The sequence below is a fragment of the Ochotona curzoniae genome, unplaced genomic scaffold (assembly GCF_017591425.1).
Source record: "Ochotona curzoniae isolate NIBS_2020 unplaced genomic scaffold, NIBS_Ocur_1.0 contig_1014, whole genome shotgun sequence".
Lineage (NCBI taxonomy): Eukaryota > Metazoa > Chordata > Mammalia > Lagomorpha > Ochotonidae > Ochotona > Ochotona curzoniae.
In genome coordinates, this window is record NW_024464920.1 from 601645 (window position 1) to 627375 (window position 25731).

At 57.2% G+C, this 25731-nt stretch overlaps 1 protein-coding gene across 1 annotated transcript in view; it reads right to left on the bottom strand.

Moving 5' to 3' along the window:
• The window catches only part of KMT2D (lysine methyltransferase 2D), a 41351-nt gene that overhangs the window by 6641 nt on the left and 8979 nt on the right, over nucleotides 1-25731 (bottom strand). The window contains exons 12-50 of the mRNA XM_040978588.1: nucleotides 25050-25731; nucleotides 23843-24939; nucleotides 23357-23470; nucleotides 22964-23074; nucleotides 21933-22037; nucleotides 20777-20958; nucleotides 20455-20619; nucleotides 20260-20369; nucleotides 20125-20172; nucleotides 19338-19559; nucleotides 19099-19218; nucleotides 18908-19012; nucleotides 18578-18708; nucleotides 18343-18490; nucleotides 18165-18230; nucleotides 17903-18013; nucleotides 17585-17722; nucleotides 17404-17488; nucleotides 17012-17253; nucleotides 16840-16913; nucleotides 16582-16632; nucleotides 14667-16478; nucleotides 14368-14550; nucleotides 14159-14295; nucleotides 12096-13960; nucleotides 8604-8727; nucleotides 8370-8454; nucleotides 8213-8279; nucleotides 7872-8104; nucleotides 5092-7779; nucleotides 4869-5009; nucleotides 4581-4748; nucleotides 4263-4422; nucleotides 3683-3758; nucleotides 3382-3557; nucleotides 3153-3283; nucleotides 2618-2750; nucleotides 2413-2540; nucleotides 1115-2255 (exon numbers count right to left, since the gene is read on the bottom strand). Of these exons, the coding sequence (XP_040834522.1) occupies nucleotides 1115-2255; nucleotides 2413-2540; nucleotides 2618-2750; nucleotides 3153-3283; nucleotides 3382-3557; nucleotides 3683-3758; nucleotides 4263-4422; nucleotides 4581-4748; nucleotides 4869-5009; nucleotides 5092-7779; nucleotides 7872-8104; nucleotides 8213-8279; nucleotides 8370-8454; nucleotides 8604-8727; nucleotides 12096-13960; nucleotides 14159-14295; nucleotides 14368-14550; nucleotides 14667-16478; nucleotides 16582-16632; nucleotides 16840-16913; nucleotides 17012-17253; nucleotides 17404-17488; nucleotides 17585-17722; nucleotides 17903-18013; nucleotides 18165-18230; nucleotides 18343-18490; nucleotides 18578-18708; nucleotides 18908-19012; nucleotides 19099-19218; nucleotides 19338-19559; nucleotides 20125-20172; nucleotides 20260-20369; nucleotides 20455-20619; nucleotides 20777-20958; nucleotides 21933-22037; nucleotides 22964-23074; nucleotides 23357-23470; nucleotides 23843-24939; nucleotides 25050-25731 (13555 nt within the window). The remainder of the gene's footprint in view (nucleotides 1-1114; nucleotides 2256-2412; nucleotides 2541-2617; nucleotides 2751-3152; nucleotides 3284-3381; nucleotides 3558-3682; nucleotides 3759-4262; nucleotides 4423-4580; nucleotides 4749-4868; nucleotides 5010-5091; nucleotides 7780-7871; nucleotides 8105-8212; nucleotides 8280-8369; nucleotides 8455-8603; nucleotides 8728-12095; nucleotides 13961-14158; nucleotides 14296-14367; nucleotides 14551-14666; nucleotides 16479-16581; nucleotides 16633-16839; nucleotides 16914-17011; nucleotides 17254-17403; nucleotides 17489-17584; nucleotides 17723-17902; nucleotides 18014-18164; nucleotides 18231-18342; nucleotides 18491-18577; nucleotides 18709-18907; nucleotides 19013-19098; nucleotides 19219-19337; nucleotides 19560-20124; nucleotides 20173-20259; nucleotides 20370-20454; nucleotides 20620-20776; nucleotides 20959-21932; nucleotides 22038-22963; nucleotides 23075-23356; nucleotides 23471-23842; nucleotides 24940-25049) is intronic.

The window sequence follows — 25731 nt, forward strand, 5'->3', positions numbered from 1 at the left end:
GAGAGAGAGATCTATCCGCTGGTTCACTCCCCAAGTGGCAGCAACGGCTACAGCTGAGCTGATCCGAAGCCAGAAGCCAGGTGCTTCCTCCAGGTCTCCCATGTGGGTGCGGGACCTGAGACTTTGGGCCGTCCTCGACTGCTTTCCCAGGCCACAAGCAGGGAGCTGGATGGGAAGGGGGCCACTGGGATTAGAACTGGCACCCATATATAAACTCAGTGCAGGCAAGGTAAGGATTTAGCCACTAGGTTACTGCACCGGGCCCAATAATACTTATTTTTAAAATAACAACAATGGGTCCAGTGCAGTGACCTAGCAGCTGAAGTCCTCGCCTTGAACGTGCCAGAATCCCATATGGGCACTGGTTCTAATCCTGGTAGCTCCACTTCCCATCCAGCTCCTTGCTTGTGGCCTAGGAAAGCAGTCAAGGATGGCCAAAGACTTGGGACCCTGCAACTGTGTGGGAGACCTGGAAGAGGTTCCTGGCTTTGGATCAGCTCTAGCTGTTGCAGCCACTTGGGGAGTGAATCATCGCATGGAAGATCTTCCTCTCTGTATATTTGACTTTCCAATAAAAATGAATAGATCTAAAAACAAAACAAAAGCAATAAAACAAGAAACTCTGGGGCCAGTGGTATAACAGAGCCTCTGCCTAACAGTGCCAGCATTCCATATGGCTACCACTTTAAGTTCCAGCTATTCAATTTCCAAGCCAACTCTGCCTGGGAGGGCAGTGGAAGATGGCCCAAGGATGGCCCTTGCCACATGGGAGGCCCAGAAGCAGTTTAGGGCTCCTGGCTCCAGGCCAGCCCAGCTCTAGCCTTTGAGGGGTCATCTGTGGGGTGAACCAGCAGATAGAAAATCTCTCTTTCTTTGCAACTCTTTCAAATAAAAATAAGCAAATCTCAAAAAAAAAAAAAAAAAAAGGTCAAGGTTAGAAGAACCAGACAAAGCATCTCCACGCTGCTTCCTCTTAATTACGCTGAGACTAGCCAAAAGAAATACACACCCCCGCCTGCTGAAGGTGGGAAGAGGCCCCCTGCCATGGGGCCTTGCAGAGTCCCCTTGCTGCCCAGGCCATCGCTAGCTCAGGGCCCCATGGGCGTACACTCACCCTGGGGAGAGGCGTCAGTGAAGATGAGATCCTCCAGGCCTTGCTCCATGACTTTGATTATGAACTCAGGCCGCCCATTGTTCTCACTGATGGAACAGCGGTAGCAGCAGCGCCGGTTGTTGGTGCGAAGGCTCCAATAGATGCGCGTGGCCTCGTAGCCCACCGGGTAGAGGGCAGTGGCACTGTGGAAATCAGCCATCTGGTGTGGGAGCAACTGCCCAATGGCATGGAACACGAGGCCCCCGACGCGGAACATGTGCAGCCGCTCCCCCCGCTGGATGATGCTGGCTATCTGCTTCACCTCGTCCCGCTCGATGTAGACCCGGCGGAAGACCGCAAACGAGCTCAGCTCCTGCTCACAGGGGCCCTTGACCTTATGCATTGGACACAGCATGGTCTTGTCCTTGAAGAACATGCACTTGGCGCGAATGGCACAGGCAAAATGGTAGACATTGGGGCAACGCATGCGGTTGCAGCTGCTGGTGGCACCGGTTCGCTGGCACAGGGAGCACTTGGTGAGCAGGCCTCGGTGGAGGGCAACCTCCACATTCATCAGCGCCCCACCCTGGGTCTCATATACCTCCGTGGACCAGAGAGCACAATTGAGGTGCACCCAGAGGTCCAGGTCCAAGTTCAACAGGCGGGCTGGCCCATCCGTGGCCCCATCACCCTCCTCGTGACAGAAGCAGCAGCGCCGCATATCCCGAGGCACCTTGTCAGGCCGCAAGGCTGTGCCCAGCTGCTCCATGAACTCTGCAACTTCCCGCTCATCTTCCTGATGCCCGCTGGTCTTCTGGATGGTCAGCAGCAGCCGCAGTCGCTTCCAGCGCACCCCCTTCCACTTCTTGAGACGAGGGGGACGGGAATCTTCACCTTCCTCAGGGGGCCGGGCTCGGGGTTTGGGCCGGGCAGATTCAGGGGATGAGGCCAGCGGCAGAGGGGAGGGGACAGGTGGCTCAGCTGAGATTTCAGATGGAAGTTCAACCAGGGGCTCGGCAGGGGGGCTGGCAGGAGAGGGTGCCAAAGGGGATGGGGGTGGGGAGGGCTCCTCAGGGGGCGGGGCTGAGAGCTGTCGCACGTCCAGATTGGAGACGTTGTAGGTGTAGCTGTGCTGGGTAGGCAGGTCGGGGGCAGGGCTCTCCTAGGAGAGGGTGTCCTGGACAGTGAGTGTCAGCTCTGTTCCTCCCCTGACCAGCCTCTTCCCTCCCCTCGCACCCGGGCTGCATTCTCCCCAGAGCCCTCAGCCTTTTCTGGCCCAGACAACAACTTCTCCCTAACACCCTGCCCTCCAGACCTACCTGCTTCAGGAGGCTCAAGATGTCCAGCTGGCTTTTAAGCGTGTAGCCGGGCAACACAGCATCAAACTGCTTGAGCCACTCGGGGCCAGCATCTGGGTTCTTGTCTCCCAGACCCTTCTCTTTCCCTACTGCAGGAAGAAAGGTCAGTGGCTCACACCAGACCCATTCCCCAAAGGCCGCCAGAGGGCTTTCCTGCCACACTCACCGGCACCCTCAGCATCTCCCTTTTTGGGCACCATGCCAATCCGAGCAGGGCTCTCTGGGAACAGCACCTCATAGGAGTTGGGAATCTTCATGCTTAGCAGCTCTGCCACCGCCACCATCACCCCATTCAGGTTCTGCCAGGACAGGGAAGGGAGAGAGGTCAGCACTGTCTGGAGGGGGCACTGCCACCCACTGTGGGAGAACACAATCACCGGAGCCCATGTCCTGGGGTAGCCCGCCCCATGCCGACACCACTCTCCCGACCGCAGCACCAACAGCAGAAGGCTGGGTTCTCAGGTTCAGAAGTGACGTCTGCTGTAGTCACAGTCCAGAATGACACCTAGCACATTAGCCAACTCAAGAGCCCAGGGAGGAAGGCAGGGCCACGCTTCGTTCCCGCAGGCCCGCAGCCTCCCCTCTAGGCTTTTACACAGCAGGGACTCTACAAACAGCTCTCCTTATCATTCAGACAAGCCCCAGGTCTACTGCCCCATCATGACGGTCCCCTTGGCTTGAAGGTCCCCCCAGAGACACACCTTGGCTGCGGCAGCAGACACTGTCAGCATGACAGACACCTCACTTCCTTTGCCTTTTTCCCAAGCCACAGCAGGCAGCTTTCCTGAGACGTCCAGGTCAAGGGCCACATACGGCTTGGCATCTGAGAAGACTAAAGGGACAGAGGGACTCAGGTAGGAAGGGGCCTACCTCCTCCCCACCTGACAACCCAGCTGGGACCGCTTATCCCAGGCCCAGGGTAGCACACACCTGGGATATTGGCCCGAGGGATGATGGGTATGACAGGGGACAGGGCCCGATCATCCTGTTCCCACCGGCCAGAGCCCAGCTGAGGGTAACGAGGGGCCTCCTCTCCCAGGATGCTCTCGGGGGATGAAGCTGGCACGATGCTGTCAGGAGAGTCACTGTCCTCATCGCTCTCCATCCTAAGAGCCAAGAGGGACATTTGTGGCTACAGCCCTGTCACCTGCTGCGTCCCAGTGGACATCCTATCCTTACGAGAAATTTTCCACCTGCTACAAGTCGACCGAGGGACCTGTGCCCAGCCTACCTGACATCCTCGGTCTGGTTGTGAGGGGGCGTGGGCAAGGCAGCCAGCAGGTCAAGACTCTTCACCTCGGAAGCATCTGAGAGCAGGGAGGAGGAGATGGGATGCAGGTAGCCAAAGTTGATGGTGCCTCTCACTCCCAGCCTGCCCCAGCACCCCAGATTTCAGGCTACACTCAGCCAAGCTAAGCTCCCAGCGACGACTGCCAACCACTCATGTTCCTACCGCTCTGGCGCAGAAAAGCTGTGCTCTAACAAGCCATTTCCAAGGGCACTACACACATTCTTTGTCACTTAGCGGTTCCCATCCCACAGGCAAGAAGCCGAGGCTCACCCAATTCAGTCACAGTAACACAGGTAAATCGACGCAGCCACCCAGATCCTGGTACGATGCTTGCTCCATGCGATACAGATTCAGCATAACCCCCCACACTCCTTCCCTAGAACCTTGGCTCCAGAAGCCCACCCTTACCCTCAGCTCAACAGTCCTCGAAAGTTCTCAAGACTGCATACAACCTCCTCATTCCTTGGATTACATGGTAGGGGAGCCCCCTTAAAAAGGGACAAAGCTGCTCCTCACTCACCCCGCAGCGTGCCTTCTGTGTCCCGGGCAGACGTGGCATCCTTGGGGTTCTCCCCCAGTTCCTCAGACGCAGTGACACCATTCACCATCTTCTGCTGCACCGATGGGGGTGGGGTGGGGGGCAGCGACGAGGGTGGTGTCGGCGGGTTACTCAGGTTATTCTGAGGGTGGGGTGGGGTGGTGTGTGCAAGATGGCACAGGGAGACTGACATGATGCCCTGGCCCACGCCACACCAGCCATCTCCTCCAGTCTTCCCTCTCCGCCCCCTCTTCTCCCACAGCTTCACTGGTCCCAAGGAGCCAATGCTGTTTTCCTCACCTTGGTCAGCAGCTGAGAATAGTAGTCAGCGCCAGTGGTTAGCGTCCCACTTCCAAAGGCCCCTCTTAGCTGGTTGTGCCCACTGACTGGGCAACCACTGCCAAAGGGAGCCAGGAGGCTGAAGTTGGCGGTGATAGTAGGCTCCGTCAGGGGCAGCAGAGACAGCTCCTGGGAGAGGAAAGATGACAAAGTTGGAAACTAGCAGCATTCACTGCACTGTCACTGCACAGCTGGGGCCAGCGGCCTCTAGGCTGGGATGGGACCAGGGAACTCGCTCCCAGGGATCACCTGCTTCAGTTGCTTCAGCAAGGCTTCGCTGGCCCTCAGCCCGTCCTCCTTCCGGAGCTTTTTTCTGGAGCTCACCAACCTGTCGCCTGCCTTCTGGACCCGCTTGGGCTTTGATGTCAAAGGTTTCCTTGCTGCCGCATCCTAAGCCAGACAAGCTCAGTGAGGGCAGCTGCGCTGCTCCTCAGAGTCCCCATCTGTCCCATCTCTACCTCCAACTACTCACCTCCTTGTTGATGGGGGTACCCTGCAGTTTCTGCTCCAGCCCAGCCAGCTTGCTGTCAATGTGCCCGTTGATCTCAGTTCGCAGCCCCTCAGGCCCCCGCCCAGCGTTGAGTTGCACATTCTTTGCTCGTAGAAGCTTCTGCAAGAGCAGATGCCCAGCCTCTGAGCGGGGGCCTGCCAGCAGGAGGTGGTTGCTGGTACCTGCTGTCCCTACTGGCTCCCCATTGGCCTCCCTCTTCACCGCTTGGGCTCCCAGGGCACATGGCTCTTCCCGAGGCTCCTGTTTGATGCTGAGTTGGGGTGGTTCAGGCACCACCTGTCCATTCACTTGCTCCAGATGCCCAGCTACCAGGTTGCTCTGCTCTGGCTTCTGGGTTTCTGCTAAGTTGTCTGGGGGGTCCCAAGGTCCCAGCCCTTTGCCAAAGAAGGTATCTGTGTGCTGGGCAGAAGCAGGTGAGACCCTCCCAAGAGGCTTTGGAGTCCCTGGATGGGCGGAGGGAAGCTGGGCATTGGGGGAAGGTAACTGTGAAGAAGGTCTCTTTGGCTCTTGGGGGCTGGATGGCGGAGGCGTGGGGTGGACAGGTCCAAGTGCTGGTCCTGCGGGTGAGGCTCCTTGTGGGACAGGGGGCCGGGGTGGGCCCTGAGGTCGAGGCCCTGCCCCCAGCTCCTGGGGAGGGCCTAGCTGGGGCCCAGGGAAACCCCCAGGTTGTGGCTGGCAGCCCAGCAGGCCCTGCAGAGGAGAGGGCTGCGTCCCAGGCTCCTGGAAAGGTGGAGTCTGGCGTACGGCCTGACTCTGCTGCAGTTGCCGCTGCACAAGAAGGGCCTGCAGCTGCTGCTGCTGCTGAGGACTCAAGTGCCGCAGCTGCGGGTTTTTGGCCAGGACTCCTTGAAGCTGTGCTCGAAGCTGACCCACTGCAGGCATGACTCCAACCCCAGGCAGACCCTGCCCAGTCTGGGGAGCAGGTCCTGGTTTGGGAAGCTGTGGCCCTGTATTATTCTGCAGGGGCTGTTCTAGCCCAAGGGAAGGCTGGGGGCCAAGAAGGTTCTGGGTCACGGGTCCGGGCTGGTCCCCTACGGAAACAGAGGGTTGGACCAGGAGCTGGGGCACAGCTGAGGCCTCAGACGATCCGCCGCCTAGCTGCCCATGGCTTCCCATGCCTGCTGAGTGAAGCAAGTTAACTTGCTGTTGCTGCTGTTGTCCTGGGAGCCTCAGAGGTGGCTGTAGCTGCAGAGAGCCAGGCTGAGGCTGAGGCTGAGGCTGAGGCTGAGGCTGAGGCTGGGCTTGGGGTTGGACAAGCAGGAGTGGTGAGTCCCCAGAGAGCGAAGGTTTTACCTCCCCTGGTTCAACAGCCATGGGCTCAGGTGTAGTCCCTACTCCTAGAGGCCCTCCTCCCTGATGGACTGAGGCCCCCTCAGCGACCTCTGAAGGAAGAGCCGTCTCTACAATGTTTTGTTCCTTGCCCGGCAAAAGGAGGGTTGGGCCCAGGGCTCCGGGGCTAGAAAAGTGTTGAAGAGGCTTGGCTGGCATGCCGGGGCCAAGGGTCACCTGCTGCTGCTGCTGCTGCTGAGGAGACAGTAAAGTTCGACTCTGGTTCAAAAGGCCCATCTGCTGCTGTTGCTGCTGCTGCTGAAATTGCTGTTGCTGTAGCTGCTGCTGTTGCTGCTGCTGCTGTAGCTGCTGTTGCTGTAGTTGCTGATGTTGCTGCTGCTGTAGCTGCTGTTGCTGTAGCTGCTGTTGCTGCTGCTGCTGTAGCTGCTGTTGCTGCTGCTGCTGTGGCTGCAAGGAACTCATGGACTGGGCATTCAGTTTAGGCTGCCCACTGTGGGACATCAGCCCCTGCTGAATATGGGAAAGCCCTGCCATGGAGCCCTGCTGTTGCTGCTGCTGCTGGGCTGTGACCAGCCGTTGTCCCATAAGGCCCTGACCCTGCTGAGCCAGCTGGGGGGACGTCAGCACCCGACTTTGGGTCATAAGCACCTGTCTGTGGGGGCCCTGTGGACCCAAAGCTCCAGGATGCTGCTGCTGCTGCAGCACTGCCACCTGGGCAGGGCCCAGCATGCCCTGAGGCCCCTGCGGTGGCTGAGGGGAGAGCTGCTGGACCAGGAGACCTTGGTGGTTGCTGGGGGGCAGAAGTCCCTGGGGTTTGGGACCCAAAGCTTGGTTTGCTTGCACGCCAGAACCCTGCTGCTGTTGCTGCTGGATTGCCACCTGTCCCAGGAGGTGCTGCTGCTGCTGCAGTTTCTGGGCAAGCTGCATGCGCTGCTGTTGCAGCTGCAGTTGCCTCTCCTGTAGAAGTCTTGAGTCAGGTGCAATGTTTCGAAGAGTAAGGTTGCCAGGGAAAAAGCCCCCTGATGGGCCAGTCAGGGATCCAGCCCCTCCAGAATGCTGTTGTTGAGCCATGGATGAGTTGAGGAAGGGACCACCAGGTTGTCCAGGTAGCGCCATAGCCCCAGGGGGCATGCGAAGACCTCCAGCTTGCCCACCAGGGGGTCCCTGTAGTGGCTGCAGCCCATGGCCAGGGAGTAGCTGGCCCGGGAGCTTTGTGAGTAGCCGGGGACTCTGGGAGGGACTAAGAGTCAGTACAGCCGAGTGTTGTTGTTGTTGTTGCTGCTGCTGTTGCTGCTGCTGCTGCTGCTTATTCCGATACTCTGCCATGAGATTAGTGTGTTCTTTCTGCTGTTTACGGACCTAACACAGGAAGGTCAGAGAGGTCAGCCTGGAGCCTGCCCTCCCAAGACAGCCCTGTTTCCTGGCTTCTGAACGCCAGGTTCATTTCTCACCTGATCCAGCTGTTTCTGGATCTTGCTCTGCTGCTCTGTAACCAACTTGAGCTTTTCAGCATCAGCTTCCGGGAACTCACGGCCAGCCTTTTTGGCAGTTCGCTGCTTGGCGCACAGGGCCTTCCGGGACTTGCGGTGCACACCAATCTGTTCCTCAAGCACCTTCAGCTGCATCTGTAGGAGCTGCTGGGTATGGAACAGCCACTCTTCATACTGCCGCTGGTCGGCCTCGTCTGGGAGAAGAGACAAGGGTCATGTCCTGCCAGGCAATAACCCAATCCCCTTTCCTCCATCAGTCCTAAACCATGTCCCTGCACCCTCCTCCCATGCCCTATACTCACTGATCACTCCCTGTGCAAAAGTGGGTGGGTTGGGACGAGACTGGGAGGGATCCCCGGCATTCCGCTCCTGCGACAACAGAAACTGCTGAAGGCTCACTGTCCCATGCCAGGAACTAACAGGATCCCAGTGGTTCTGCAAGCAAAATCCTTTACCCACCTGTCCACTCCCTGGTACCACGTGGTTTTGCAGATCACTGCCAGGTCCCCCTGAGAGCCTCTGGGCTAGCAGGGACACTTGCTGCCTGGAGTCCACCAAAGCACATAGGGTAAGTGTTGGCAACGGGAAAATTGGAAGGCAAAGAAGTATGACAATAGGGAAGGAATACTCAGAAGAGAACAGCTGTAATTGAGGAAAAGAAGCCAACTTCAGCCCACCCAAGTCGAGTCTCACCTGTTCATACCAGGTGCCACCCCAATGCTGCCCTGCGCCATCACTTTCTTAATGCCTTTCAAAGCCACCATCTTGGCCTTTGCAATAGGATCAATGATATCTTCAGCAGCAAATTTATCCAGGTCTGCAGAAGAGCAAAATGAGGTATACTTTAAGGGCCAGTGCTCCATTGTATGAAAGAACTTGAAAAACTTTAAGGAAAGCAGGGGCAGGGGCAAGGCCCTAGGCTTAAGCTCTAGCTGTGATGCCATTCCCTACACTGAAGTGCCTGCACTCAACCCCCAGTTCCATCTCTAACTCCAGTTTCCTGCTAATGCAGATGCTGAACGATGGCATTTGAAGACTCAAGCAGCTCAGTCCCTGCAATCCACAGGGGACCCCAAGCTAAGTTTTGGGCTCCTGCCTTCAGCCTGGCCCAGCTTTAGCTACTGCGCACATTTAGAGAGTTAATCAGCAGGAGAAAAATCTGTCTGACCCTCTTTCTCTTTGATTTTTCAAATGAACAAATGGACAAAGTTTCAAATTACATATTTTTAGAAATTTATGAAAAAATGGGATTAAAAGGCAAACTTGTTTTAATGTACACATCTTACAAATCCACATAGATTAGGGTCTGGCACTTTGGCTCAACCAGCTAATCTTCTACCTCCAGGTGTAGCACCCCACAGGGGTACCAGCTCATGTCCCAGTTGCTCCACTTCCTCTCCAGCTTCATCTGTGAGCTGGGAAAGCAGCGGAGGAGAGCCCAATGCCTTGGGACCCTGTACCTGCGTGGGAGACAGAAAGAAGCTCCTGGCTCCTTGGTTAGCCCAGCACTGGCCACTGTGGCCATTTGGGAACTAAACCTGCAGATAAAAGATCTGTCTCTCCTCTGTAAATCTGCCCTTCCAATAACATTAAAAAAAATTTTTAAAAACCACATAGATTTTTCATAATTGACAATGAAAAGACCCCTTAGACATTTGTCATTCCTTCCAACAACCTGACCTTCACCCAGACAAGCCGAGTAACGGCACAGCAGGAGGAGGACTGGCTAACTCTGCTGTTATTCATAAGCCATATGAGCCCGTTTCGACTTGCACATGCTTGCAAAGGGGACTCGGTAAATATCTGTTGAATCCAACTATAAAAGTTATCGCACTTCTTCAAGCCTCAGTTCACTCCTCCGAGAGAGCTGCGGATGTCCTACTAGTTTCAGGGAGCTAATGAAAGGACCAGAGGTGACAGAGTGTGAGCATCCTTAAGGACCTGGAAGTATTCCCCAAGAAGTGTTCCTAGTATAAGCAACAAAGCCAAACCCAAGATGTAGTGGCTGGTGTGGCACAGCACGCTAAGCCACAGCTAATGATGCCACTCCAGTCCCAACTTCTCCATCCCTATTCCAGGACCTGCCACCCTCATGGTCACCATCCCGATTTAGCCTGGTTCTTTCAGACATTTGGGAAATAAAACAACAGACAAGGAAGAGTGCCCTCCTCCTTTAAAATCAATTAAAAAAAAAAAACAAAACAAAACCAAAAACAAATCTTAAGACCATACAGAGCCCAATAGCAATACACAGTGACAAAGACTTAGATGTCACAGCTGTCCTGGATACATCACACTCTCACCTATACCTTAGTCCTGTGTCGGTCCCTGATACTTAATAAAAAAAGAAGCAATCACCAAAAACTCGTTATATTTCTGAAATCCTGTACTTCATGTTATCTCTCCACAGCTCAAAAAATGTAACTGCCCCATCCCGCCCCCACGCTCTCCTGCAAAACTATGGAGTAACAGCATTCAGATCCAGCTCTGCCAGCTGCTGTGCCTCCTTGAAGGAATGAGCTGCCTGGCCTCCACTGTTGCTTCCTCTTATAATGGAGTAGCGAAACGTCTATTTAGGGAGTCCGTTGTGACCATTAACCCTCAGCGTACTGCTTGGCAAGTATCAGTTAATAAATGCTACGTAGCTTAAGGTCTCCTTCAACCTGTCCATCCCACCACCCCTTTAAGAATTTGTTTTGTCTGAAATGCAAAATGACAGAGAGACCTCCCTCCCACCCACTACTTGTCCCCCAAAAGGCCACTACGGCCAGCCAAAGCTTGGCCAGGTCCAAGCCAAGATCCTAGAACTCCGTTTGCTGCTCAGCTGCTCTCATAGGCACATCGGCAGGGAGGTGGACGGGAGGAGGACTGTGCCTTCCATCCCGCTCGGAGCTCTCCAGAACCACAGCAATTAGCTAGCTGCCTCCTGCATCACTCACACTGCTCCTCAAAGCAGCCCAACAGTTTTCCTGGACTATCATTCCCTTCAGTCTCTCATCTGTCCTGACTGCTGCCTCTTGCCTCGCTTGCAAGTCCTCAACTTCCCGCCCGACCACAGCCACAAAGCCTTTGCCGACAGGTTTTTCCACGACTTGCTTCCACTTGGACAATACCCGCCACATACCCGAAGCTGCTCCCTCCTTACAACGCCTTATCAGCTGCAGTGTGCCCCAGCTACAGGCAACTGCCTAGGTTGCCTTGTACTAGGCAAGTGTTACACTGCTGGGAGAAAAGCAGCATAGCTGGCTGGCCCTCTGGACCTTGTTCATGCCACGCCTGTGTTAACTACACAGGGCACCACCACAGTTGCCTATCTTATTTATTTTTTAAAGCTATATGGGGAAGGCAGGGAACGCTGGGCCAAGACATGCCACCCAAGTTGGTGGGATTCTAGATTGACCAAGAGGAGATATGTTGGAGTGGACTGTCCCACATCCCTGGGTGTTGTATCTTCTGACAGTAAGGAGTGGGGCCCCATCCCCTTTCCCCACCTGTAGACACAGGAGAAAAAAACATTACTGAAACACTTGTACCACCCACCTTCCTCCATACCTTGACCCTCCTCACCCTTATTGAGACTCACATGGGGTGCTAAATACACATGGAGTACAGCACATATACTAAAATTGGAATGAGACTCACATGGGCGTACATCCATCACAACTATGCAAACATTAAAAAATAAAATTAGAACCTGGTATGGTAGCCGAGCAGCTAAAGTCCTCGCCTTGCACGTGCCAGGATCCCATATGGGTGCCAGTTCTAATCCCAGCGGCCCTGCTTCCCATGCAGCACCCTGCTTGTGGCCTAGGAAAGCAGCCGAGGAAGGCCCAAAGCCCTGGGATCCTGCTCCTGTGTGGGAGACCTGGAAGAGGCTTCTGCCTCCTGGTTTCAGATCAGCTGAGCTCCGGCCATTGTGGCCCCTTGGGGAGTGAATCAGTGGACAGAAGCTCTTCCTGTCTGTCCTCCTCTCTGACTTTCCAGTAAAAATAATTAAACCTTTTTAAAAAATAAATTAAAATTTGAAAACATGCAGTGTTTTCACCTATGCCTAGTCTAATATTTAGTCAAAGCCCTTTGTGACCCACCTCTTAGCTAGGGATTATCTTAGTGTCTGGCCTCAAAGCGCACATCTGCTGGTGACAACAACCCTGAGGAATCAATCACGCCACCTGCTGGGGTTACCTGTGTCTGGGAAGAAGCTGTTAGCCAACTGCTGTTGCATTGCCAACTGCTGAGGCTTCATGCACATGGAAGGCGGCATGGTACCCATGGGCTTCTGTGGTAGCACTGGCTGTGGGCTCTGCTGGGGCACCAAGCCTGCCTGTCCCCCATGCTGCCCGCTTAGCATATGCCCTTGGTTGGACATCATGGCCATGGATGGGGCCAAGCGCTGCTGAAGGGCATGAGCCGGTGGCTGGGTAGGCATCAGTGGTTGGCCCAAGCCTGGCTGCCGGGCCCCTCCAATACCCAATGCAAGCTGCTGTTGAGGTCCAGACAAACTTGGAGAAGAGCCTTCATGTGGCAGAGCCATGGCCTGGGCAGGGCCTGTTGCAGACAGTATCAGCTGCTGCTGCTGCTGCTGCTGCTGCTGCTGCGCTGGCTGCAGCTGTGCTGAGAGCTGCTGCCGCTGCTGCAGCTCCTTCTTCTCATGTTCCAACAGGTCCTCGATGAGCAGGGGCAGATCACTGGCTACCAGGGAGCTCTCCATCTTGTCCAGCTCGTCCCCAGATGCTGCAGGGCCACCAGGCAAGCTCAGGGACCCACTCTCAAGCTCAAACTTTTCCAGCAGGGAAGATCCCGCTGAGCCGCTTAGTGGGCTGGGGGCTAGCAGATGAGCTGGTGGTCCCCCTGTGGTCCCAAAGGGGCCCTTCTCTGCTGTGTGCCCACTGCTGGAAAATGGCCCTGTGCCCATCCGGGTCTCTCGGCTGCCCATCATGTTTTGTCCTGGCTTCAGGCCCAGGCCAAGGGAAGTGGTAGCAGGTGCTGGTTCTACCTTTGGGGTGTTGATGGTGAACTGGCAAGGGGAAGGGTGACGTCCACCCTCCTCCACCTTGGGCTTCACCTCTGCCAGGCGGGGTTCAGAGGCATCAGCAACAGGGGGTGGGCGCTCCTCAGAGACCGAGGGTCCTGGCTCCACCCCCCGCAGCAGGGCCTCCCGCTCGGCTTTCTCATTAGCCGACTCCACCAGCCTCAGGTGCTCGTTGAAGATGTCCTTCTTGTCCCCAGTGTCCAGCTCGGGGTCAGTGTAGGCCAGAAGATCAAACTCATCTCCGTTGAGCAGGTCATCCAGGTGGGGGTCGTTGGTCTCCAGGTTTTCCAGGGTGCCCAGCTCATCATCACCCTTGGCCACATCCACACCCAGCCCCAGGTGAGCAAGTTCTTCATCGTCCTCCAGGGCCTTGTGGGCATCAAAGTCATCATCCAGCTCAGGGTCCTCACAGGGCAGCTTCCCTGTATCCAGAGCCAGAGGTGGTGGCCGGCTGAGCTCAGTGCTGGAGGGTGGCCGGCTGACCAGCTCCAGGCCAGCAGGCAAGGTGGAAGCCTTGGTGAGGGGCGGGGCATGGAGGTTGTTGCTCAGCTCAGGGGCAGGTGGAGCTGATGGTTTCTGTGAAGGAAGGCCTGACAGCACCAGGCCCCGCAGCCCTTCGGGAGCCAGTCGATGGGGGTCTTCAGTCACAGGGTAAAACCGAGGTCTCTGAGGGGGGCCCTGACCAGGAAATGGAGCCCCTCCAGGTCCTAGTCCTTTCTGTACATTGTGCCTCAACTCAATGAACTGAGCAGGACCAGCTGGGCCAGGCACTGGCTCACCAGGGCCTGGCAAGCGAGTGGGAATTCCCGGCAAGGAGGACCCCAGGGCTTGGCGGCTAAGCTCAGGGCCAGGAGTTGATGGAAAGCGAGTCGACATGGCAAGTCGCATGGAGGCAGCTGACGTCGCCTGCTGTTGCTGTTGCTGCTGTTGCTGCTGCCACAGCTGTTGCTGCTGCAAGGGCAGGGAGCCAGGATAGGGCGCTCGCTGATAGAAGGCCTGGGAGCCTCCTACCAATTGCCTGGAAGAATATGCAGTAGTCAGTAAGAGGCAATCAGGAGGGAAAAGGCTGGAGCCTGGGCTCAGGGCACTGAGAACAGAGGGAAGAAGGCTAGTGACACTCCAGAAACACGAACCACATGGGGAAGCGGAGGCATCCGACAGCAGCACTACAAATCTGCCCCTGTGGTTTACCCCCAGGAAGCCTCCCGCAGCCTACCGGCCGTTCACGTCCACAGAGGAAGGCGTGGCTGGTGGAGGTGGCCGAGATAGTCGATCATCACTGGGGAAGGGCCCTGGTCCCAGGACAGAGCCCCCCAGCTTGCCTGGGGGCAATCCCACGAGACTGCCCTTATCCTAGAAGAGACGTAGATGAGGTAAGGCCACCTTCATCAACCCAGTTCTACCTCCCCTTGCCACTCTCCCTACCTGAGTCCCAGCAAAGGGCGCCTGGCCTCGGCTCAGCTGCTCAAAGGCAGGGCTGCTGGGTTCTGCGCCCCAGCTGCCTGGGGGCCCCGCTGCTCCTCCAGCTGCCGCAGCTGTCTCCTTCTCCTGCCGCAGGCTGTGACGCTGGATCTGCTGGCGGATCAGCAGCTCACGGAGTCGCTGGCGCTGTGCACAAGATGAACGAGCAGCCCCATTCAACCCCCAATCACAGGAACGGCTCAGGGACAGCAGATGGAAGGGGGAGGAGAGAGGGGACACTCAGCTACTGGGTGTCAACTCACCTGTCGCTGCTTCTCCAGCTCTGTCTGGCTAAGGCTGGACATGCCAGGGTCTTGGGTACCTGGGAGTTCAGGTGCCACCAAAGAGCTACTCATTCCAGCCCCTGACTCTTCTCGCTTTTCGACTGGAGAGGTGATGCTTGCCCGCTGTGAGGCTCCGTGGGACAGGTAGGGGAGGGATCCGTCGGGTGCAGGTGGTGGCAGAACTGACGTGGGGCGTAGCGGGGACAGCCCATAGCCCTCCACTGTGGACCCGCTGCCAGGCCCCAGGGGGCTGCCCGATGGGTGAAAGTTCCCCGCAGCTACTGCGTAGTTTGTGCTTTGAGGCTTGCCCAAAGTGGGGCCGGGCCCAAAATGGCTGTTGATCCCATGGGGTGGAGGGAGACCAGGCTGAGGGACAGGGGGCTTTAGGGGAGGCTCCCCGGCTGCCTGAGGGAAAGTGAAACGCATGGGAGATGGGGTGCTCACAAATGCGCCTGTCCCTGGGGAACGGGCAAAATTGGGGGGCTGCCCACTTGGGACCTTGGCATGGAGCTCAGCGGCTGGCCCCGAGGGCAGGGCTGCTGGGAAGCCCCCAGCCCCCAGGGGAGTGTGGGCTAGAGACCCAGCCTTAAAGGCAACTTCAGAGGGCTGGGGACGGGGTGGCTTATGCAATGGGGCAAATGGGTCACGGGACTGAGGGCGTGAGGGTGGGCGGGAGTAAGGGTCAGGGGACTGGAAGCGAGGGGTGACAGGAGACGGGCAAAAAGCCTCAGCAGACAGAGGACGGGGTGTCAATGGTGACTGGGAGCTGGACTGGGACTGAGGGCTGGCAGGTACTCGGGAAAAAGGGTCAGAGGGCAGTGAGCGAGGGGGCAGGGCGCAACAGCTCTCAGGGGCTGGGGGCTGGGGCCGAGGGGTCAGTGGGGGCTGGGCATAGGGGTCAGGGTAAGGGCTGGGACGAAAGATGTCTGGGTGGCTTGGGGGAGAAGGAGCCAAAGCTTGGGCAAGGGGCGGCTCCTGGGGCCGTAGACCCAAGCCCGGGCTCTGGGGCTCTACCTGAGATGCCCGAGGGGTCAGTGGGGCTTTGAAGACATCAGGTGCCTTTAACTCCAGCCCACCAAGGTGGGGGCCTGAGGAGGATGGGTCAACAAAACCCAGGTTTGGGGGCCCATAGCTAGGGGAGGATGCCCCAAGCTCTTCCTTCTTCACCTCCAGGGCCTTACGGGCCTCCCCAAGTGGTGGGGGTGAGAGCAGGGGCTCGGAAGCCTTGCCTCCCCCTACCCCGGGGCTCTCAGGCACAGCCAGGTTGTCCAATGAGGGGCAGCGGGGTTTGAGAAAGGGGTCGGGTGTAGAGGGCTGGTGCCGGGGGGTGCCAGGTGGGGTAACGTGGAATTCCCCTGGCAGGCCAGGCCCAGGACGAGTGGAGGCACCTGGCACTGGGGACTGCGCAGGGGCCCCAGCTACATTAGGATAAGTGGGGTAGTTGGGTGGTGCCACGGGGAAGCGGGGCTCCAGGGCATAGGCAGGGGCCAGTCCAAAGGGGTCCTGCGAAGGCACTTGGGCGGGCACCTGGGGCGGGAGCTTGGGGAAGAGCTCACCGGGCGAGTCGGGGCCAGGCACGGTGCCTGCTGGCGGCTTCAGGAACCCGTCCGCAGAGGTAGACATGCCGGCGGGGGGAGTGGGGCTGCCAAGGAAAACGGTGGGGGCGGCAGCAGGGGGTGGGCTGCCCAGTGCCCCCTGCTGAGGGGGAATGCGAAGATGCAGGGCCGGTCGCTCAGTCTTCCGGGCTGTGTCGCCCACCTTGGGCTGCCTGTTGATCTGGCTCTCAGCCTGCTGCAGGGCACACAGGAACATAGCAGTCAGGCTTCTGCAGCAAGCCCCATGTGTCCCCCCCCCGGAGACTTCCACAGTATAGCCCAGCCCGGCCCCCACTCACCTTCTGCACCTTGTTGATGCGGTGAGCTGCCCGGTTATCTTTGGCCTTTTGCTGAGGGATACAGGACACACATAGGGCCCAACGCTCAGCCTCCCAGCTGCCCCCAGCGCACACTTCATTCACACTCCCCACAGGTGCTGGTCCCTTCCAGCCCAGATGCTTTAGGGGTGATGGTGCAGAAAGCTGAGGTAAATTCTCCAAGACGGCCCCCTCCATCAACTCACACGCCAACCCAGCCCACACTCCCTTCTGTCTCACCAGGTAGGGGGCTTTGTCAGCGGCTGGGACCTTTCTCCAGAGCTTCATGATTTGTTTGCAACGGCTGGACCAGTCTGCAGAGGAGAAGGATGGAGGGAGACTCGGCAGGTGACCCCAGCCTCAAAGGCCATCATGCTGCTAGGCTGTCCTCCTGCCCTTGTCCCACAGGTACCTGGGTAATCTTGCTTGAGGTTGGGAAAGTTAATGTTGGCATAGAGCACAGGGGAGATGGTGGAGAGCTGGCCCAACTCCTCATCCTTCTCCCAGCGCTGCAGACTCCGCTGGTTATAGGACAGCCCGTCGCCCTCACCCTCCGTGGTGGGGGTTGTGGGGGTGGAGGGCGTGGTGCCCCCTGAGCCTGTCCAGGGGCTGTCTGGCTCACCGGGTTCTGGGCTGAAAAAGCCCCCGCGCTCCCTGGGGCGCAGGGGCAGAGAGTCACAGGAGGCAGAAGTGCCAAGCCCCACCCGCTCCCTGCCCCAGCACAAACAAGGGAGGCAGAACAAGGGCACAGGTGGAGAAAAAGGGCAAAGGGACTGCCCATGAGAATTCAGCTTAGGTACCAACCTGGAATCCAGGAATGGGGACTGGCAGAGGCCTGGGTAGGAGTCCAATGGGCTGCTGGAAGGAAGACTGCCCAAAGGGAGTCCGCCTACGAGAGAACCAGGATCAGTGAAAACCAGGATCAGCCCCCAGCCTGGGGGCAGCCTTGGCCAGTCCAGGGTTCAAATGTTCCCACCTGTGTCACCGTGGACAACGGGCCTCTGCAGCGGCGTGCGGTTGCCTTCCAGGCCAGGGGTCCCACAGCCCAGATGTTGTTCTCGTTCTGAACCCAGGACATCCTTGAAGAGCTGCTGCAGGTCCTTGGATTCCATCTTGGGCAGTTCTGTGGGAGAATGATAAAGTGCACTACAGAAGACAGGCACGTTCAGCTGCCAACCTAGGCCCATTTACGGCATGGCCAGGAAGGGTGCCCAGAGAAGCTACCCAGATCACAGTCCAATCAACAAGACCCTCTCACCAACTGAGGACACTACAGGAGAGGAGATACGGGTCACTGCCTCACCTTCCGTGGGAATCCGGTCTAAGTCGGAGCTAAGCATCCCTTCACCTGGAGTGCTCGGCTTCTCGGGGTCACTGGGCACTGGGGATGCCTTTACACCACCATCCTCAGGGCCTGTAGTTGCCAGGAAAAACCCGTGAGTCAAAGCCTGTGTGCAGGCACCACACTGGTCACCGGGAACCAGAGGGGGATAAATCACTTTCAGCTCCCAACTCAGACTGACAAAGGTAAAGCCCAGTGGAACATGACCCACAGAAGCCTTCACCTGGTGTATCAGCCTTGCCCTCAGGACCATGGGACTCCTCATCTGCAACATCTGGACCATCATCCCCTAGAAGGAACAGAGATCGTCCACACCTGAAGCCACACCCAGTCCCCAGCCCCATAGGCTATTCCTCACTCCAGGAGCCAGAGGGGGTCAACTGCACTCCCACACAACCAACCTTTCTGTGAGGCGGAAGGTTCCTTCCTGTCTGAACCTCCATCACCCTTGCCTTTGGGGGTTCCTAGTCCAAAGCCTGGTCGGCCCATCCCAACTGCAAAAAGGGCCTTTCGGCTCAGGTCCAGCAGCTCTTTGCCAAAGAAGGCCTCCTGTTGGGAGAGTCAGAGAGAAATAGGCTGTTGTTGGCCCTGCAAGGCACAGCCAGCCCCGCCCCGCCTAAGCAGGCCGAGACCCACCTGCAGGTAAGCAGGGAACATGTCCTCCAGCTTGCTCTTCTTGCGCCCTCTCCGCTGCTGCTTCTTCTTCTCATCGGCATCAGCTGAGCCCTGTTCCCCGGAGCCCTCTGCAGGCAGGTCCACAGGCATCACTGTGGACAGAACCGGCAGCGTCAGGCTCTCCAGATGCACCAGGGACACAGTGCCTAACACAAGCTGCAGCTGGGCCTGGGCCCACCACACCCTTCTGGCTCTTCCAGTGACCTCCTCCAGGCCTTTTGGCTTTGTCCTGTGGTACCAGGATCCTCACCTTCACCCAGGTCCCAGTGGTGGTGCCCTCACCTGTCTCACCCTCGTCAGGCTGCCCATCCCCACTCAACACCTCCGACTGGGCAGCAGGCCCCTTCTTCACACGAGTGTGGGATTTCCTCTGCCGCACCATGAAGCCACCAATGCCTGTCAGGAGACAAGAGCTGAGGCGTGAGCAGCACCGGGCTCCCAGCGAGTGCCCCTGCTGCTCCGCTGGCCACCCGGGGTCTCACCAGGTCGGTAAGGCTTGCGCTTGCGTTTTTTGCTTTCCTCAGTCTCCTCTTTGCCAGGTTCCGCATCCGGACTGGTGGGGCCCTCCATTTTAATTTCACATTCCATGTGCTCCACACCACCTGTGTGACAGAAGAGACGGGCAGTTCAGAGGCATGCGCCCTTGTACCCATGTCATCGGCTCAGTAGGCCCCACCCAGGGTGCCAACCCTCATAGGCACTCCCAAGTCCCCAGCCCAACCTTCACCCTTGAGCAGCTCTTCGGCATCCAGGTCCCCATCCTTCTTGTCATCGGGGCCAAGGGTATCTGAAGGTTCAGAACCCTCCAGCCCCACCTCGCCTGGGAGCCCAAGCCGTCCTCGCCGCTGGCGCCGCTTGTGCAGGGGTGACATGGTCAGGTTGCGCAGCACAGCCATGCCAGTTTCTGTCAGCCACACACCTTCAAAACGAAAGTACTGGGGCTCTGCAAGACAGGAGGAGTGTGTGAGCCTTTGCTGGGTGCCCAGAGGACGGAGGACCTAAGTCCTAACTTGGGCAGAAGCCGTGACATAAGCCAACCCTGGGGTCTTGGGGTCAGGGAAAACGGGCCCAGAGTGGGCAGTGGTTGGGGCCTGAGCTGTCAGAGACCCACAGGGATTCAAGCAGCTGCTCTCCAAAGCCTGGCTTTACTAACCAGGAAACCTCCCCTCTATAGCCTCTAGCCATCTTAGGCTAGCAGGGTTACACCTGCTGGATGCCAAAACACAGTTGCCAGAAGCAGTGTCCACCTCATGATGGAGGGAACGGTTTAGACTTTTCCAAGGAAAGAGCTGTGTCCTCTGGCAGTAAAGAATCCACGACACCTGCTCAAAGGAACCTGGATGCCCAGGGAAAGAGCCTTGCTTTTAGTCGAAGCTCTGCTGAGAACTTACTAGACAGCCTTTGGTAAGGCACTTCCCTCTCTGGACCTTAGCACCCTCCTATCAAATGAGGATATCGGGCTGGGCACGGTGTCACGGCCTCAGTGGCAATCAGCATTGGTGACTCACCTGGCTCCTTTGCTTTCACAGGCACCAACTCTGGAGGCGCAACAGGTGCTGTGGATAGGACACACCAGAGCTGCTGGAGGCCCTGTCCCAAGGCAAGGCGCCCATGCCCTGACTTGCCCTGCGCCTGGCACTCACCCACAGGCTTCACCACATAGGGCTGGCAGGAGACACAGTCAAAGCCTTCATCGGCTGCCTGCTCCACATCATCCTCTGTGAAGAGGCTCTCACAGCCAGCATGCATCCACCTGGGAGAGCAGAAATGGGAGATGAGTCTCTGCCACGTGAGGCTGTGGCTACTACAGGCAGTACAGGGGACAGCGACCTTCTCACCGTTCACAGTGTCGGCACTGGATCAGCAGGTCCTCTTCCACGTAAGGAGCATGGCAGATGGGGCAGGTCACCAAGCTGGCACAGGGCCCACAGTGTGTGTAACTATTTTGCCACTCACAGTGGAAGCCAGGGGAAGCGGCCCCACACTGCATACAGGACACACACCTGGGAGGGGCAAGAGACACCTCTTCAGCACCTTCCCTGCTCATGGCAGGCATGGGCCCAGCAACTCACACAGCCCCAACCCGGCCTCTGCCAGGCACTCAACGTGACAGCACTATAGCATCTCTGGTGCCTGCCCTACTGGAGAGCCCTTCCTCACCACTTGCACTTCCAGCCGCCCTTGGGCACTGTGAGCAGTGGAGGGTCCAAGCAGTAGGTGTGATAGCTGATGTCACAGTCGTCACACAGCAGCAGGCGAGAGGGGTCAGAGGCCTGGCCGCACACCTCGCACACAATGCACTCCACGCAGCGCCAGCCCTTCAAGAGCATCACCTTGGTAATCTGAGGGAGAAGACAGAGGGCCATCCCACAGGGTGGGCATGGAGGGTGGGACTCTGGCTGGAGGGGTTTGGGGCAACCGCATGAGCCAGGCAAGGCTTCTGATCGAGCACAGGGTGCCCTTGCTTCCACAATAGTGGCTTGAAACTCTCCATCCTCTGCCGAATCCTGACAGTGGAATGGTAACCTGTCACTAGCCAAACTTCAGAAGACCATGTAGGACTAAGTCTCCCCTCACTTTTCTTCAAAAGTTAAAGCTGCCACTGCTGCAAGTTACTAAATGTAAGCAGTGGACAAACCCTAAAATGACAGTTCATAATTAGGTTAAAAATGCTTTCTCCTTTCAGGCGTGTACTCCTGATTTTAATCCATTTTATGTACCTCCATATGACAGCTTCTACTAGTAAAGTCGCAGTTAAAGGGCCAACTTTTGGCCCAATGCCTGAGCCACCATTTAAAGCACCTGCAGCCCATATCAAAATGCCTAAGTCTGAGTCCTCTGGCTCTGCTCCCAATCCCAGTTTCCTGCTAATGTGGGCCAAGGGAAGCAGCAGCCAAAGGCTCACACAGCTGGGTCTACAACCCACATGGGGAACCAACAGTGGATAGCTGGCTCCTGGCTTCAGATCACTCAGCCCTAGCTGTTGCAGGCATTTGAGGAGTGAACCAGTAAGAGCTGTTTCTCAAAAAACAAAAAGTAACAACACCAACAACAACAAAAAAAAAACCCACAAAGACATTGTCAAAGATTGTATGATGTGCTGAATTGCCCTAGCTAAGACAATAAAAAAATTTGCCCTAGTAAGTCATGACCTACCACAAAGAAACTATAGACTGTGGAGAGTACCATATTTCTCCCCTAGACAGGCTTGACAACCACGTTTGAGGAATGATTTCTAAGAGCCATAGCTGCTGTGGCAAGGATCAGGCACCTGTGGCCCCAGATCACAGTACACACACCTAGGTACCACACTCACCTTGCTGTTGACACAGTAGGGATGGTAGCATTGAGAACACTGCGAACATGCCAGGAGGTGGCCCTCTGCACCTCGGCCGAAGCTGCCACATACCACACACATGTCCTGGGGAGACAAGAGACCAGGGATCCAGCAACACTCCTGCACCCCACTCAGACCGAGCCAACTGACTCCCTTCAACTCTAACCTTAGCCCAGGGAGTCACGAAGGCAGAGGTTCAGCCCACAGCCCTCAGACACTAGAAGCCACCTTAGGGCTCCCTCCAAGGATACCTTGTTCACCTAGTCAAGTAACTTGAATTTATAAAGCCTGACATGGATAAAAGTCATGAGAAATTGAAGAAACATAAGATGCGGTAAAAACCTGACTTAGTAAGAACCACACATATGACACCATCCCATGAGCTTCAGGGTTATTAGGGAGTGGCCACTTGGCCTAGCAGTTAGGACACCAGTTACGACATTCATATTCCTAGCAGAGTGTCTGAGCTCCACATCCACCTCCAGCTCCTGAGAGGAACTATCTGCTAACTTGGACCCTGGGAGGCAGTGGTAATGATGGCTCAAGTAACTGGGCTCCTGCCACCCACATCAGCAGATGTAAACCGAGTTCCCCACCAGGGCTTCAGCCTGGCCCACACCTAGTCCTTGCAGGCTGCAGAGACGTAACACAGTAAACAAGAGTTCTCTCTCCATCTCCCTGCCTATCACACAAGTAAATATCGAAAAACTCACTATCATCAGGTGAGATCATATTTAAGCTCCCTAGACTATGAGCTTCAAGGACAAAGGCCCTCTCTGCCTTTCTCACTGCTGGGTCTCTATCTCCTACCTGCACCCAAGTTCAGAGATGTTCTCAAGGTCTCTGATGGATGAAGGAACCACCAAGCGATGTGACTGTGCTTCGCTGTCTGGTACTGGCTGGGTCTCCCCAGAAGCGTAGCCTAGCTATCCTTACTTGCTTTTTCAGTAAAGCACACAACCAACAGGTCTCACTGCTAAGGAAGGGACGAGCCCAGCCAAGGATGGTACCTGCATTAGGACAAATTTGTCCGTGTTGGAGAAGAGGACCACAGTGTTCTGCATGGTGTCGTCGTCATCCTCCTCCTCCTCCTTGCTGGGGGAGCCATCGATATCAGCAACCTTTCAGGGAGAGTTGTAGAAAGTGAGGCAGAAAAACTTGCTCAAATCAACCGCCTTCCTCTACAGTTTTGCAGGGATGCTGGCTAAGATGAAGGCCAGGAGCCAGGAGTGTCTCCCAAGCTAGATCTCAGCCCAATGGCCAAGACCCCATAGCTGCCCAGGGGCTGAGTGGACAAGAGGAACACAGACTCAAGCACACAGATCCTAGGCAAAGCTGGGGGACTGGCTAGACTCAAAGAGCCATGTGAAGTGTGCTTGGAGGGATGGCAAGTCTCTCCTTACTACCAGAGTCTCAACGGAAGACGTAGTAGATTTTAGCCGGGCCCGTCCTCTCCCTCGTCCTCCATGGGCTCCTCCTCGAGGTCGCCGTCGTCCTGGGAAACTGCTGCTGCGACCCTGAGTGAAGGACAGTCACAGAAGCAGGTTAAGGGTCAGCATGCAGAGTCTGCAAGCTGGCAAGGGACAAGGGACAGTGTGACAGGTAGTATGGCCCAGGAGTTCTACTCAGGGAAAGCGGGAAAAAAAACCACGCTCCGATATGCACCAGTAGACAGCTCTGGCCTAGACCCATTCTCTTCCGCCGCACCCCCTTCCCCCCCAGAAGAAGTGGCCAACACAGTACAAGGAGAATGAATAGTGGCTTGAGAGTACCAGCTCTATCACTGAATACCACACATCAGAGCAGATCTGCCCCCTCGGTATGCCAGCTGGTATTCTCCTTAATGAAATCAAACATGTGCCTCACCCGGCGATTAGACAGCCCCTTACCTGTTTGATGCGAGAACGGGCTGGAGAACTACGCCGCCTCCCCTTGTCCCCCTCAGCTTTGCCTCCGCTGACGGCTGTCCCAGCATCACACAAGAGTGAGTCATCAGTCTCTGGCAGCGAGTCGGTACAGAGCCGCAGGGAGCCCTCATCTCGGGCTGGACTCACATCCGTAGATACCCCTAGCTCCATGGACAGGGAGCCACCCCCTTCAGGGTCAGGAGAGCCCAACAGGGGCTCCGAACCAGGAAAACTGGCACTGGCATCACCCTGGCTCAGATTAGAAATTTCATTAACAATATCAGATTTGATGAGAGTAGGTGGTGTGGGGGCCACTGTTACACGTGGTTCCTCCTGCTCTTCACAGGGTGAGCCCTGCCCTGGCTGCTTGCATTCTGGGCCATAGACCTCCATAGGGGTCACAGGGGCCAGCTCCTCAGGGTCCAGGAGCTCAGGGGAGCCTTTCACTTCACTGCCAGGGGCCTCTCCCGCCGCTGGCTGTGCATGAGCAGCAGCAGCCCCATCCAGAGGGGCCGTGTCCTCCCCCAGGCCAGGGAAGTCCTCCAGGGCTGGTGCAGGGCTGGGGGCGGGGCAGGACAGCTCCTCCATCGGGGAGGGAAGAGGACTGGTGACACTGGGTTCCAAGGCCGGGCACTCGGGCTCTGGGACCTTCTCAGTCTCCATCGGGTGTAGCTCAGGCTCATCTGAGAGGGGCTCTGCCTTTCCTACAGGACTCAACGGGGAAGGCAGAGACAGCGGCAGAGCCAGAGGCGAGCACTGGGAAGGAGGAGAACTTGGGGGAGGCAGGGAATGTTGGAGGAGCGGAGAACATGGAGGGGGCAGGGGTTCCATCAGGATGGGAGATGCCGGGCCCAGAGGGGAGCCTGGGGACGGGGGCAGGATCATTGGGGGCACGGGCTCAGGGTCAGTGCAGTGAGCTTCAGGTGGAGGGCTAATGGGGGTCTCTAGAATGGGAGCAGCCAACGACTCGGGGTCACTGTCCCCTTTGGCACCAAAGGGGTATGTTAACTCCCCCAAAGGAGACAGGGCTGGTGGGGCCACAGCTGTAATAATGGGTGAAAGTGGAGGAGGAAGAGAATCTGGAGAGAAAGAGAAAACAAGGGGCTCTTAGATTAGATGCACCATAGGGGGTTAAGACGTTCCCACAGAGACACTACCATCCCGGAGCCATACACTACTACTACCTTACCTGATGGTATCAGCTGAGGCGACAAGGATGGCTCCCCAGATGGTGACAAGGGCAGCTCTTCAGGCAGAGGGGACAGAGGTGGTTCCCCAGGCTCAGACAGAGCCGGCTCTCCAAGCAAGGGGGCTACAGGTGGCTCTCCAGGCTGGGGGAACAAGGCCAGTGCCTCGGGGGCAGTGTGCTGGCCTGCTGCCTCCCGCCGTGGGGACAGGTGCGACTCCCCAGGCTGAGGGGACAGAGCCAGCTCCTCAGGTTGAGAGGACAGGGGCGGCTCCTCAGCCTGAGGGGACAGGCATGGTTCCTGCAGCTGGGGGGACAGGTGCGGCTCCTTAGGTCGAGGGGACAGATATGGTTCCTCCGGTTGGGGTGACAGGCATGGCTCCTTAGGTTGGGGGGACAGGCGTGAAGGTTCCTCAGGATGGGGGGACAGGCATGGCTCTTTAGTTTGTGGAGACAGCTGTGAAGGTTCCTCAAGTTGTGGGGACAGGCATGAAGGTTCCTCGGGTTGGGGTGATAGGCATGGTTCCTCGGATCGGGGGGACAGGTGTGGCTCCTCAGGCCCAGGAGACAGGTGTGGTTCCTCAGGTTGGGGGGACAGACGTGGCTTCTCAGGCTCGGGGGACAGGTGAGATTTCTCAGGCCGGGGGGATAGATGCGGTTCCTCAGGTTGGGGGGACAGACGTGG